At 36.8% G+C, this 15,873-nt stretch overlaps 1 protein-coding gene across 2 annotated transcripts in view; it reads left to right on the top strand.

Moving 5' to 3' along the window:
• LOC145239862 (putative tubulin polyglutamylase ttll-15) overlaps nucleotides 1-14,358 on the top strand; it is an 867,893-nt gene extending 853,535 nt beyond the window's left edge. For both annotated transcript variants that reach the window (XM_080103430.1, XM_080103429.1), the window contains one exon: nucleotides 14,101-14,358. In XM_080103430.1, coding sequence (XP_079959556.1) covers nucleotides 14,101-14,223 — 123 coding nt within the window. In that variant the 3' untranslated portion in view covers nucleotides 14,224-14,358. The remainder of the gene's footprint in view (nucleotides 1-14,100) is intronic.
• Nucleotides 14,359-15,873: the final 1,515 nt, after the last annotated feature.

Here is a 15,873-nt window from a genome sequence, read left to right as displayed (position 1 = left end):
CTTTGGTTGGACTGATGGGCCATGCAAGCTACTCGGCGTCTGGTTTGGCCCCGGTCTCCAGCTGGAGAAAAATTGGTCGGAGGTATTGGAAGCGGTCAAGGTCGCATCTCATTTGTGGGCCTTGAGAAATCTGTCTTTGAAGGGTCGGGCGGAGGTATGCAATTCTCATATCTACCCCCTGATCCTTTACCGTCTATCAGTACTTCCACTCCCGGAAACCACACTAGTTGATCTGGTGCGTGCTCTTTTTGCATTCTTATGGCGCGGAAAGCAAGCCATGGTTACTCGGGAGGTCTGTTACCTGCATCCGTCTGAAGGCGGTCTGGGTATGCCTAGTGTGCTAATACGTAGACACACTCTTAGGCTGATATACCTGGATCGAATGTGTACACCAAGTGAGGGAAACGGTGTCTTCTGGATAGAAGACACTAAGAAAGCCTTTCCGGCTTTGGAGAGTGTGCATTCGGCTAGAGGAGAGGCACACAAGTTGTTCCGAAACGAGTGCCCTTTCTATCGCGAGTGTCGGCAGGCCTTGAGATTTCTTCTACGGGTCCAAGAAAGCCTCTCTGACACCCAGCTGTTGTCTCGCAAGGCGCTATATCGGGCCTTAGTGAGGGGATCCGTTCGAGACGAAAAGATTGAGGAGTTCGGTTTTACGAAGGAGGAGCGCCGCTTAATATGGCCTTGGGCGCCTGGGTCGAGCTGCTTCGATAATTACGAGGCATCACTCACCTGGCTGGTAATACGAAATGCCCTCTGGGTCGGCAAAAGACTTTACGCAGCGGGTTTTACGGAGACACCCAATTGTGTCCGATGCGGAGAATGGGAGGAAGACCTTGATCATGCTTTCTTCCACTGCGCCATTGTTCGACCGTTGTGGGAGTTAGTTGAAGGCTTCACGGTTCGCATGCTGAGCGAGCGGTTTTTTGTGCTGGAGTCGGTTTCCCCGTGCTGCAACTGGGCACCGACCATGAAGAAAGAAGAACGCTATGTTTTTCTGTGTTTACTAGCAGTTATGAGAGGCGTGATTTGGACGACGCGACAGAAGGAGGTTTACGGAGGTGAGACCTTCACTGCTCCCCAGCTTGTCCTCATTTTCAAATATCGATTGAAAATGCGAATTAAGCTGGAGAAGGTGAAACTCACTTCTGTGAATTTCAACGACAGGTGGGTGAAAGTTTCGCGACTGTGTAAAGTGAATGGAGCTAATCTTGAATTTCCTTTTTGAGTGGCTTAGGTTTTTTTAAGGATTTTGGGTGACTTGATCAAACATAGACATGCATCGGACCTCCTAGAGTAGGCTAGTTAGGCATTTTTGTTTGATTTTTAACTTAGCTAGAGTATGCATGCTATCATCGCCCCAATCCCCTTTTTTGGTTTTCCCTGTCCCAGCGTCCCCCCCCTTTTTTTTTTTTTTTTTTTCCCCCACTTTTGGTTCGATAACCCCCAATCCCAGCCCCTTAGGTGATGGATAAACTGTTTTGCCAGAGATGTGGGCCATTTTTGTTGTGTTTGAATAAAGTCAGTTTTCGTGGGACCCACATCTTTTCGACTGGCAAAACTTTTTATCCGCCACAATCAGTAGTGAGGGGGTTCTTTTTACTAACCACCTTTTAGCATTGTATATTTTTCATCCAATTTTGTAAATAAGATTTTTATCCCCAACCCCCCCACATCATGTATATATATTTGTAACTTTCGGGGTTTAAGTAGGATGTCCACAGAGTGATTCTGGTATTTTGGTGAAAGAGTCTAGTTAAGTTAACGTTATGTTAGTTAGGTCAACATTAACCCCCATCCCCTTTTTCGGCCTTGTGCCACATTTTTATTTGTGTAATTTTATTTTATACAATAAAATAAATATTAACTTTAGTCTTTGCCAAGTTATCCACAACTTGAACGCTGACCGAAAGTCCACTACACAATCCAATATGGAGCTACGAACAAGATTCGAGACAGAAGATTGTGAAGACTATTTCCTCAAAGCAGGCATTGCTGCCGATTCCGCCAAGAGCTACGCTGCAACTTTTGTGAAGGAAAAACTGAGGAAAGAAAACCTTCAAGTAATGGTGCAAGCCCTCCTCAATGTATTTCCAACAAAACCTTCTCAAATGGATATACTGGAGTCAAACAACATAAGCAACATAACAGAGTCAACAGCCTTAATAGCAACATTTGCAAACAGCAGTAATATAGCCATGATATCACCAGACCTAATTCGTTCAGCAGGTTGTGGCGATCAACAATATAACAAATTAATAGACACAATACAGCAAGGCTTCCCAAAAATACGTAATCTCACTGCGCCCGAAGTCCATGAGTATTGGAAGGTGAGGCACCACCTTAGCACTGACAATGGTCTAGTATTGTTGGATTGAAGGATCGTCATCCCCAAAACACAACGAAAAAAGGTCCTACACTGCCTGCATTCTGTACACCAAGGAGTAGTCGGCATGAAAGCACGTGCCAATGAATCGGTTTACTGGCCAGGGATGGATGCATCAATCCGCAGTATTAGGGCGAATTGCATGGTATGCTCAATCATGGCACCTAGTCAACCAAGGGAGCCTATCATTCTAACACGATCCCCAGAGTGGCCATTCCAGCAAATCGTCATGGATATTTTTTATATTGGAGATCACACATACCTTGCCTGCACAGATAGGCTAACTGGTTGGCTAATTTTATACCGCCTAGAATCAGGTCACACTACTACAACCAAATTGATGTCCATATGCCGACAACTGTTCCAAACATATGGTGCCCCAGAAGAACTCAGCACTGATGGCGGCCCACCTTTCACTTCCAGCACGTTTCAAGAATTTCTGAAAACATGGTGTGTTAGGCACAGATTATCTTCTGTTGCGTATCCCCAATCCAATGGCAGGGCAGAGCTCGCAGTCAAAACTGCAAAGAGGATTGTGAAAGGAAACACAGGCTCCCAGGGTTCCTTGGACAATGACAGTGTTGCCCGGGCCCTCTTGCAGTATCGGAATACCCCAATCCAAAGCATTGGCCTATCACCAGCTCAATTATTACTTCACCATCGACTACATGACTCCATCCCTTCACAGCCAATCCTCTACAAGCCTCATCCTGAATGGGTGTCAGCGGCACAACACCACGAGGAAATGCTCCACCACTGCAATGCAAAGATAGTAGAAAAATACAATAAATATACCCGCAACCTTCCACCGTTACAAGCTGGTGACACCGTAGCCATCCAAAATCCAGTCAATCGCAGATGGAACACAACGGGCAAAATCATCAGTTCCCTACCAGATCAACAATACCGAATCAGGGTTAACGGATCCAGAAGGATCACACTTAGGAACCGCCGTTTCCTCAGAAAATGCGAACTCAAGCCTGCACCAACCCCAATACCAAGTGCAACACTAGGACCAACAATTCCCTCAAGCAATACTACATTCTTGCATCTCCCACTGTCTCCCTGTAATAGCACATACACAGCAACCAAACCCCAACAACAAACCACACATATATCCCCACGCTTTCGATCATCAAGGATTCCCCGAGCTCTTTCTAGGTTACTACCACACAACAAACTAGGCCTAAAAGAGAGATACACCTCTCATACAACCCAGCCTTCTCGTGGGGGGGGGGGGAGGAGAGATGTAGAATAATCAAAAGAACTGTAGTAGTCAATAACAACAACAATAATAATAATAATAATAATAATAGCAGCAACACTTACCAAGGGTCCAGCTTATGCACAAGACTGACACCAGATTGAGCTGGACTGAGGACTTGTATTTATGTACAAGCATATCCAATCAGGTGATTCAGCCAATCATAATCCAAAGAATAGACTGGCCCATGTGTGCACAATGGAATCTCCCATTGTGCCATAAATAGTTCTCCTCTTTCATGAGTGGTAACTTTTGTCTTTGCCAAGTTATCCACAACTTGAACGCTGACCGAAAGTCCACTACACAATCCAATATGCACTCTCATCAAAACCCCAATGCCTGACCAGTTTCACATCAATAGCAACAGAAAGATTAGAGAATTTCATTGAAAATTTCATCCTCATCACAGCAGTAGTGACAGAAAAGCTGTTTAATCACATAGCAGTGTTGAACAAGAAATTAAGCTGGTATTACCTATATCAATGCTTACATACAATTATTTTTTCACTATTACATACTGCTGGTGACCAAAATCAGTGAACTAGCCATTCGACACCTATGTAATATTTAAGATCATTTAAAGTCTGTCCAAACATATATTAATCAAAGTTTCAAGAAACAGTTTGCTGTTTGTGAACAAACTAACTCAAAAGCTGAAGTTGAATTTCAACAAATTTCATACTTATTCTCTCCTCAGGTAGTTCTTTTCTTTTAAAAAGGCTTATCACAAAAGTTATCACACAAAAGAAAAACATCCCAAGCATTTTAAAAAATGTAAAGCATTTTTTTTTTTTTTTTTGCTTCTGTTTGAAGGATTTTCTCTCCTTCCTACATTTCTAAAAAAGCTTTTCTACAATTATAGAAATCCCCCACGGGAAGAACAGAACAACCCCCTGTTTGCTGTTAAATTTGTTGGCATTATTAGGTAGTAAAGTCCTCAAAAAGAATTACCAACTGTTATGTTCTCCTTGTAATTCTCGAACACACATATGTCAGAAACTTACTTCTGGCACAAGAACCGACTGCATCCCATTTGCATATTTCCTCCAAATCTCGTTACCTCATGTGACCACGTCCATAAATAGCAGTAGTAGCCATCTTTTTCTTTTTTCTTTTTCCCTTTCCTGAAACGGACAGCACGTTGTAGCAGGTCAAGTTTATAATACTTTTTATTCACATGCCTCCTTGATCTTTAAAATCAATAATTAGTTTCATAATCCACCATCCACGCCAGGCATCTTCATTTGCAGTGTGATCATCGTATAAGCTTTTTCTCAGGAATTTCATCAACCTCTTCTTCCTCTGCTGGCAAGGAAACTCTCCATATGCCCAAAATGTGACACAGCATCCCATTAACCGCCACTTTGTTTTTGGAGAGTACTTCAGTTACAATACTTTTTCCCCAGCAGGTTGTGCAATGAGAATTAGCTAGTTTCACCCACACCTCTTCACAAACCGTGATTTCTGCATGTACCTGTTTCACTGTCTCTGTTTCAGCCAATGGATGTTGCCATTCGTAAGTAAAAATGGATTGGTATAGCACTAACGTTTCATCATTGTCAGCCTTCGGTGCCATATTATACCAAAACACAGCTTCTTGGGGCAACAGCTTTTATAGTGTGATGATGTCTCTCTATAATTCCATTACCACTTGGACGGTAAACAGCTCTAAACTATAGCCTAACATTCCACTCTGCACATAAGTCTCTAAAAACTTCTGAACAGAAAGACATACTGTTATCCACTAACATCTCTGCTACTGGCTCCTTTTCGATAAACACCTCCTCCACAACTTTTGTCACCTCTTCTACCATTTCATTTCTGATTTTGCATCATATTGCTACTCTCCCAGGTCCACAGTCAATCATAATTAAATATGGTTCATGTTGATAATGTGTAATATCAATAGTCGATTGGCACCAATTTTCTTCAACATGCAATTCCTTTTTTACATGTCTAGCTAGCACAGGGTAAATTGACATTCCCTACAGTGTTCCACCACCTGTTGGACATCTTGCATTTTGATGTGCTGATTCACTTTTCTTGCTATAAAGTCTGTATGTTTCCAAAATGATGCATATTTTAGATGCTCTGCTGCACAACACACCAGAGCCATATCTTTCTCTTTCCTCAGGCTTTCTTCACCCTAGTCAACCCGTCTACTTTATTTTTCTGTGATGGAACCAAGATGACAGTTACCTTCAGACCAAATTCTCAGATCAAGTCTCCAAGAGTTCCAAGTCGATGCTTAATAAGCATCTCTGCCACTCCTTTTATCTTGATCCGCTTAGACACTTCTGATTTAATCCATGATACCACTGTTGCAGAGTCTGTTTTAATGTCCACTATCTGTAGCCCCCGTTTTAAAACCAGATTGATGTCCTTCATTATAGCATTCAGCTCTGCAACATTGATATGGGCACTACCATCCTTTTTTCATAGCCAAGCAGCATCTTCAACAGTCACTCCTCCTATTTCCAATAATACCCCTAATACCAGGCTGCTAGCTTCATTCCATATTACCCCTTCATGGCTCCTTTTTATATGCCATTCTCCTTTTACATGGTTCATTTTTTTCACTTCTGCAATGACTTCTTGTATTCTGAGCAGCACTACTTGATCAATTGCATCCACCCAGCTGTCTGTACCCATCTGCTTTTTAATAAAACTGCACGCAATTTGCAACCATCCCACTATAGAGTAATGGATAACACATTTTCCACATATAGAGAAAAGCTCTCTTTTGGTTAGGCCATCCTTGGCTTTGGAAACCTCGTTTCCTCATCCAAACATTAACTTTCCTGCCTTATTGCACTGTACTCTTTATCCCAAAGCCATTCCATTTTCCAATAACTCGGACGGTTTTGCCATCAATCCATATGTTTTGATATCTCTCATCCTCTCTTCAGCCACCTCGGTTTCATCCACCAGTACATCATTGATGTAAGAGCAGGTACCTTTCTTCACTGCATCATCTTTGGCCAACATTGTCTTAAGAACTGCCGTCATGATTTATGGTGCAGAATTCAGTCCAAATCCTAATTTGGTCAAATAATAAACTTGACCTTTATACTTGATATTGCTATAGCTTTTTGTCTACATGAATATGGAGGTAGGCCATTCATGATTATAATTGCCTATTCCATTCTCTTCCGGTTCCTCGTGACTTCTTCACACACATAGATTCCATCTTTTGTGTAACAAGCTACATACTTGTTTAACTCCTGAAAATCCAATACCAGCCTAACTTTTTTTGAGTGGCAAAATTCCTTCAACTTTCCCTGGCCATGGTATCAATATTTCTTCATTTGTCCACCTCTCAACTTCCTTCTCAAACTGCGACCCTATATCTCCTTTCAGTGTGCTTTTATAGCAGCTAATCCAATTTGTCAACACAGGTGTGGTCCATCACTACGCTACCATCCATTTATCATGATCAAAGCAGGCTTGAAAGTCCTCATCTTCAATCAGACGTGGGTTTTGACGGTTCGATGGTATTATTCCTGGTTGCACTTCTTGTTATTCTTGGTGCACTCTGATTACCAAACTTCACCTTACCTTTAGATATGATAGCTCCTCCCAATTGGTCTATCACATCCAGATCCAGTATCACGTCAATTCCTGCAATCGGCCTATTCAGTACAATCACTTTAGTCGCAGTGGCATATTCCTTACCACAACCTCAGCATCAGCCTCTCCATAACATTTCACTTCTCTGCCATCTATTGCTCTAATGTTGCTGGTTCCATTCCAAGAGTTAGTGATATTTTTAGTAACAAGCGTTATTGTATATTCGATCAATATCTTGTCAATACAAGAGCTCTAGCCCTCTTCCCATTAATTAATTGTGGCAACAAACTTTCACAAGGGATGACTACTGGCGCAAGTGCACCCCTTTCTTCATTTCCTGGAAGCGAAGAGCAATTCCTACAAATATGTCACACCAAAAACAGATAATGTCTGGTTGTGGCTCCCTACAGTCTTTCATCAGGTGGTTCCTTGACATCTGAAGCATTTACCGGTAAATCTACGACTTTGTTTCATTAATGTCCACTCCTCTCTATTTTGATTGTTTGCCACAGCGGCAGTGACTGCCCCCAGCTCACCAGGCTGTTTTGCCAGCACTCTAGCAGTTTCACCATCTTCTCAAGGCTGTGTCCCGCATATCCAGCCAATCCCATTAGTCGCCTTATCTCTGCTGCATATACATCCACTGATTCTCTGGTCCACCTGACTTTCTTGAGCTTATTATAAGCCTCCAACATGCTCTCTGAAAATGCAGTCTTTAATTGATTCTCAATACTCTCAGCAATGGTCTGATCTATCTCTCCCATTTCTAGATATGCCGCTAAAGCATTCTCTTCCAAATACACTGGAATCAATGTGGCTATGTCTTCAATCTTCTGCCGCTTTGTCACCAACTTCAGCTTGTTAAGCCATGCAACCACATCGCCTTATCCACTAAACGGCTTCAGGATGTCGCTGCTTAACCTTACTCATTCACTCATTTTCGTCATTGAGCCGAAATAGCTTGCTGTTAAATTTGTTGGTATTATTAGATAGTAAAGTCCTCAGAAAGAATTACCAACCATTATGTTCTCCTTCTTGTAATTCTTGGTATCAAACTCCAACACACATGTCAGAAACTTACTTCTGGCAAAGAGACCCATTCTCTCTGACACAGGCTTTTTATTTGAAAAACCGACTGCATCCCATTCGCATATTTCCTCCAAATCTCGTTGCCTCACATGACCACATCCATAGCAAGAGTGGCCATCGTTTTTTTTTTTCTTTTTCCCTTTCCTGAAACAGACGGCACATGGCACCAGGTCAGATTTGAGCTACTTTTTATTCACACTGCTTACTTGCAAACACTTAGGCAAAAGAAAAAAAATTGTCTACAATTACAAAATTCCCCAGCTAAAAACAGAAAAACCCCTTCTTATTTGCAAACACTTAGACATATATATATATATATATTTTATACATATATATATCTTTTATTATCGCTATCTTAATAAAATGGAAACAATTATTCCCATCTTAATAAAATGGAAACAATCATTCCCATCTATAAGAAAACATCATAGCAAACGAAACACTGAGGCCAGACATTAATTCAAAATGGCTTCGCTACCTGAGTGTATCTTATGTATGTTTTGTGCTAATAATCATTTGATTTAATTACGATTCGTAAATTGCTATAATTTCTCCACTCTGATTCACTTTCCCAGAGCATAGCAACTTACCCTCTAATAATTTGCTACTTTCACTACCCCAGTTAACACCGGAGCTATTATTTCATAGTATACATTCTCATGCTTTACCATAATTATTTTGTTTTGTCAATACGTGCTTCCACCACTCACATTAGGCCCATTACGTCACTAGCTTATAAATATTCCCTGCTTCATGATTGTTTATACTGACAATTTGATTGGCTGACCAAACATATTCTCTCATTCCATATTCTGCTTTTAGTAATACATAATACTTCTTTGATGCATTCAATGTGGCTGCCGGCTTCTATTAGAAGAGCAAATCAATACTGTTATACTTTTTCATTTTATTATGCAGCCATGTTAGCGCAAACTCAACAACACTTTCATCAGTTCTTACCTTAACATGCTGAGAATGAGAGAGAGAGAGCGTGCAACAAATTCCTCTAGTCCAGATAATGCTTATACTACGGAAAGAGAAAGATAGAAAGAGAGAAAGAGCGACAGAAAGAAAGAGAGAAAGAGAAATAGAATGAGACAACATGACATATTCTCTGTGTCTGTGCATCCGTCATTAAGTTTACTTGTCATATGCTTCACTCTCTACAACTATCACTACTAATATTACCAAAAACTATGCTTTGCTAAATACACAACATATTCACTTCTGTTCTGGTATAATAGTGGAATCCAAGTACTAATTTAATAACTATTATTATTATTATTATTATTATTATAACTATCATTATTATTATATTTATTATATTATCATCAATATTATTATCATTACTACTATTATTAGCATTGCTTATATTTTTGCTATGTTAAACATCACAATAATAAAATAATAAAAAACAATTTATCCCTAAAATAATTATAAGTTATCTCCCTTGTATCACTAAAGGTTTTTTCTTTTTAATTTTATTTCACTTTTCAAAAAAATTGCAGTTGTCTCACTTGGATTTTAAATTTAAAATCCAATTTCACACGGTTAATGGTAGCCGAATGGATTAGGTCTTCGCTAATCGAGCCAGAGATGTCTCATGTTGCAGGGGTTCAAATCGTTCGACTGGTATTAATCGTGACACCCTACACTGAAGATTCCCGAAAGGATGAAACACTAGTGTCTGTAGGTATTTAATTATTATAGTAAAAAAATAATTATGACAGCCCCTTTAAGAAATTTGTTTCTTATCGTTGAGCACTTTCAGTTGAATTAAAGTCGGTCAATTTAGCTCTTATGCATAGATTATCATATAACGATTAGATCACTGTCTGGCTGACGTAAATGAACATTTAAAATTAAAATGTTTAAATTCAACGCTATTTCACATGGTTAATGGTAGCCGAATGGATTAGGTCTTCGCTAATCGAGCCAGAGATGTCTCGTGTTGCGGGGTTCAAATCGTTCGACCGGTATTAATCGTGACACCCTGCACTGAAGATTCCTGAAAGGATGAAACACTAGTGTCTGTAGGTATTTTTTTTTTCTTTTTTTTCTTTTTTACACAGTGATCACCACTTATCAAGGCCCAGAAGCCACTCAGGGATAAGGATTACTGCAAGTACATTACGTTAGTGTGGAGATTTGATGAAGTGTTTACTTAAGGGGGCGGTTCATTAGGAATTTGTTAACGTTGGACTTGAAGACATCCAAGTTGTAGTCCGGTGGGGAGTAGGAAGACGGAACAGAGTTCCACAGGCATGCAGTTCTAAGAAAGAAGTTTTGTTCATGGAATTCACGTTTTGATTTAGGCACAGATATAGAGTGGGGGAAATTTTTCACAGTGGATTCAGCTAGACGGGTGTTTTTCGTGAAAGAAAAAAATAATTATATATATATATATATATCGTTAGTTATTATTCCGAAACGAGAAGATGCATTTAATTCATGGGCATGATATTTTATTCATATTTTTGATGATGTACATCTTGCGTTTTGTTGAATAGTGGAAGCCCACCAAACAATTCATGAGAGACATGTGTACGTTCCTCAAAAAAACAGTTGGAAAGTTTTTTTAACTTTGGAATGAAAAATGATTTGTCAAAAAAAATGTTGATGAAAGGAAATGGAGATATTTAAAATTCGCAGAAACATAAGAATAAAAATTTTTTTCAAAACTCACTTATTACACTGTTTCTAGGCATCCAACCCCTCAAAAACAATTGATTTCAAAGAACACGTGGGGCAGCCTTCTAATCCTGCCATATTTGATTCTAAAATGTTATATTTACATTTCTAAGAATTCGTATTTAGTTTAAAATTAAAAACAAGAAGTCAAACAAAACAGCCTAAAATTTAATTATATTCATTAGCCAATCGAAAGTTCTTATAACATAATTTACAAAACTAATATTACCTACAAACTTTAAAATATGTATTCACACTTCCTATTAAGAAGATGCTAATCTCTGACTTATTGATATTTTTTAATATTTACTATGTTATTTACTAGCAAATGACGAAAGAATTATTAAATCTCATTTTCAAAATTTAACCACACTAAACTATTCATTCAATTGAAACAATAAGTTTTATGAATCCATTTTTTAATAAAATATATGGTAGTCATCTCCCTTGGATTATTTACAATTCTGCTTAACAGATGAATTAAGCTACACCAGTTTTAAAAATGTGAATTATTTTTACGTTTGTTACCCAAATCATCCCACCAAATTTTAAATTATGTTACTATTCAACGAGAAATTAATCCACATTCGAAATCAAGACAAATCTGTATAATTATTGATAACTAGAATTTTACTCATATCAATCTCTCCTATTGAGAATTATTGTATCTATTTACTCACTCAATTCCTTTATCAATCAGATGATCAGCTACTTTCAATAAATAAATTTATTTTATTATTATTATCGTTATTTATTTTTACTTTATTAGATTTTTTTATATATATTTTATATATGTGAATTTTTATACTAAAACCAAGAATCAAAAGTCCTAAAGAATGTTTTAAATCTATTAAAAAAACTAACAAAAACACCTTTAAAACCTTTAGGAAAAAACTTGAAAAAAAAAAACTTATAAATGACTAATAATAAGACTAATGACTAAAAACTTATAAATGACTAATAATAAGCAAATTGTCCCATGTTAAAAATGGCTTTCGGTATGGTCACCAGCAACATTCCCATGTTAAGAACAGCTTCTGGAATGGTCACCCCATTTTGGTAGTGTGGGTGACTGTCAAAATATTTGCCACAAATTTAACTTTGATAGTCACTATCATTGCAAGTGTGCAAATACTATGAACCAAGAGAGAAATTAGGGGGTGGCAGTGTTGGTTGGATATAATTAGATTTGATCCTTGCCCATGCATAATAATCTGGCGGCCAGTGATATAAAGTACATAATACAAACTTTATATGGGGAAAACTACTTGTATCCAGCAAATATAAATCAGATGTTTTTAATCAGCATTTTAAAGGAAAGTGTGTAGGTGGATCTAAGGTAAAAATTTCACAATAAAAAAAAATGCTTTTTAATCAATCACCCCCTCATAAAAACAGTAAAGTACTGTTGTTGTTGTTGTTGTTTCTGCTGCTGCCGCCCAACCCCCAAGCTCCTCAGCTTTCGGAACAGACACCTCCAAACTCTTCATATTTAGAACGGCTTTCAGAATGAACCCAATAACCTCCTTTGGTCACCTGCAACATCCCCATATTAAGAACAGCTCTCAGAATAGACACCTCATCTTGTGAGTGGGAAGAGATTCATTCAAATTTTCATACCATGATTTAGGATGCTGAAGCCAAATATTAAAAAGAAAGTTAATCTCGTTTACTCATAATGTTAGACACTAAAAACAAGCATTAAAAAAGTGAAGTTTGTCTTGTTTACTAAGATTCGTTCATTTAGTCATCTCATAATGTTGGGTGCCAAAAAAAAAAACAAACATACAAAAAAGGAAGTTTACTAAGATCGTTCATTTAGTCATGTCATAAGTTTGGGCACTAAAAACCAACATAAAAAACATAACATTTAGTCATTTTGGGTGCTAAAAAGCAACAGTCAAATAGTGAAGTCCGTCTTGTTTACTTAGATTCGCATTTACTAAGATTTGGTTTTATAATCTAGGATGCTCACAGTGCTAAAACTAATGAATGAATGTTCAATTGATGAAAACATTTAAGAAAGAATAATCAGCAACTTATTTCTAAAGTTGTGTTACAAATACTTTTTTGTAAAGGAAAAAGTAAATGTTACGCTAAGGTAACATAAACAGTCGTCGTTAACCTTTCGGAAATGCAACGATAGGAAAGTATATTTTTTCAAACAATGTGTGCCGATATGGTGTGTGTAGCTATATGTTATGATTATGAGAGTTCTACAATAATTTTATTTGGTTTCATATTCAGGAAAATGTTGATTCATGTAGAGGTAGAGGCTATGTTGGTGAAGATGCAAAGTGTTCATTTTTATTATGAATGTGTAAAATGGAATGACAGATTTTTACCTTCAATGAGAATACTCGGAATGTAAGTGGGGAGAAATCATTATTTTCGAATAGGGAAGTGTAAAGATGGTTGCATATCTATCAGTGTATGATGCAGTTAATAAGGCTGTCATAGCAATATATTTTTTTAACCGGTCTTCACTGGGGTGGGTAGTTGGAGTACTTGTAGGATAGCGGGAAAAATATGAACCACTTTGTTTAAATATGTTGTCGGTCCTTTTGATGGCGTTCACAGGATGTAATGTAAGTTTTATGATAACGAATAAATGTGTCTGTAATGGCATGCGAAAGTTATGTAAGATGTTGGGTAACAGTTTAGACATCAAAAAATTGTATATGGCATCTGTTAGTGTAAAGCTATGGAAATTTGGTCCAGAGGGAAATTTTTTAAATCAAAATATAGAAGATAAATGACAAAAGTGTGAGTATATATATATATATATATATATATATATATATATATATATATATATATATATATATATATATATATATACTCACATTTATGTCAATAAATCGACTGGGCAAGATCATATTGTATGAAATAAAACAACTGCAATAAAAGTACATTCAATTCGATTGATATAATAAAAATCAAATCAATCAAAAACGTATATACATCAATAATTATGTTAGCATCCAATCCAGTTAAGCCATAATGATCTACACACATTCGCTTGTGGGACGGTCACAGTCATTTATAGAATTAACCTTTACAATTTTATGTTTCTAATACTGTTTATTTTTACTTGCAGGGAAATTTTCAAGAAATGCAGTCAAAAGTTCAAGCTATATTTTCCCAATTAAATGATGCCAACAAGTTAATCACACTTTGGTTCCTTGGAAAATGTCAGCAAGATCTCTCATGGTGTCACTGACTTAAGAAAAAGAAATGAATACTTTTTAAAATTATAATTTCATCTTTTCATTTCATGTTCAAAAATCGATAATTTATTTTTCTATGAGCTAACAATTTAAATGATCATTTCCTTTTAGAAAATAAATTTGGAATCTAAATACTTCTGATTACGATTTCTCTATTTTGCAATATTTTTTAAGATTCGACTAAACATGAAAAAGATATGAAACCCAATGACTCAATGATTTACTTTACCTATCTCGGCCATAATAATCTGATTTATTTCACTGTGAAAGCAAAACTGGTAATATTGATGAATATTTAAATTTTTTAAATGTTTTCAATTATTTATTTTTAGAATTATTCTTTCTCTTTTTACATTAAAATTTCCATTATTCAAATCAAAATCAATGTAACTCGTTTTACAAATGAAGCAGACAAGAGGCAAGATTTTTATTTAAACTTTTGTATAATTTATAAAATATTTTTATAAAACAAATTCATTGTTTCATAAAAATATTTTACAAACTGATGATGCCTAATTAAATTTCATTCCATTTTATTCTTTATTTTTTATAAAAAAATATTTTTATTGAAGTTATTTTATTCAAGTTATTAATAAAAATATTTTAAATCTTATACAAGTGACTAGAAGATTTTAACAATAAAAATGAACAAATATGAATTTGACAAGACAATCGTTGAAAGCAGTGCTTACTCCAATAGAAGAATTATTTATGATTAAAAATGCCAATATGGGCATGTGTTTTGTCTTTAAGTTTTTTGGTTACACGTCAGAAAATTGCATAGATAATGTTTTTATCTCATTGGGACTTACAATTTTCTATCCCTAGGAGATATATAATTCTTTTTGCACTGTTATTCTTACTATTCGCAATGATTCTGAAAGTTGTGGAATCAATCACAATATTTAAATAGGAACTATGTAATTTGATTTATTATCAACTTTTTTTAGTAAAAGCTAAATGTCGACAAATTTCCTCCTGTAACAGAAAACACTCTATGCAACATACAAATATCTGTGCATGAAGTTGCCAAGCTAATCAAGAATCTTGATTTTAGTAAAGCAACTGGCCCTGACGGCATTCCAATTATAGTGTTGAAAAAGCTTCAACCACAACTAGCTTCCATACTTACGAAGCTGTTAAAGCATTGTCTTAAGGAGAATTGCTTCCCAACACCCTGGAAAACCTCATCAGTATACCCTGTATTTAAGAATTCAGGTCATCTTCCTCTCAATACAGACCAATAAGTCTCCTGTGCATCATGAGTAAGTTGTTGGAATATGTGTTAAATAAAGAAGTAGTCAACCACCTCAGCAGAAATAACCTTCTTAGTGACATGCAATATGGTTTCCGTTCTGCTAGATCTGCTTAGATGTGTTTACAGTTATTTCTCATAGAATTAGTGAATCTCTCAACAGAGGCTTCATTTCTAGGGCAATTGCTCTTGACATATCAAATGCCTTTGATAGGCCTACTTCACAAGATTTCCAGCCACAGTATAGCTGGAAATGTCTTCTCAATCATTAAATTGTTTCTCTCTGATAGGTCCATAAGGGTAGTGGTTGATGGACAGAAATCGGAAACATTAATTGATGCTTGATGGGCAAAAATCGGAAGTATTAATGCTGGAGTCCCTCAATGGT

Source organism: Euprymna scolopes, chromosome 19, assembly GCF_053919585.1.
Source record: "Euprymna scolopes isolate OS-2025 chromosome 19, ASM5391958v1, whole genome shotgun sequence".
Lineage (NCBI taxonomy): Eukaryota > Metazoa > Mollusca > Cephalopoda > Sepiida > Sepiolidae > Euprymna > Euprymna scolopes.
Note: the sequence above shows the minus strand (reverse complement) of the source record. Positions and strands in the feature narration are given on the sequence as shown.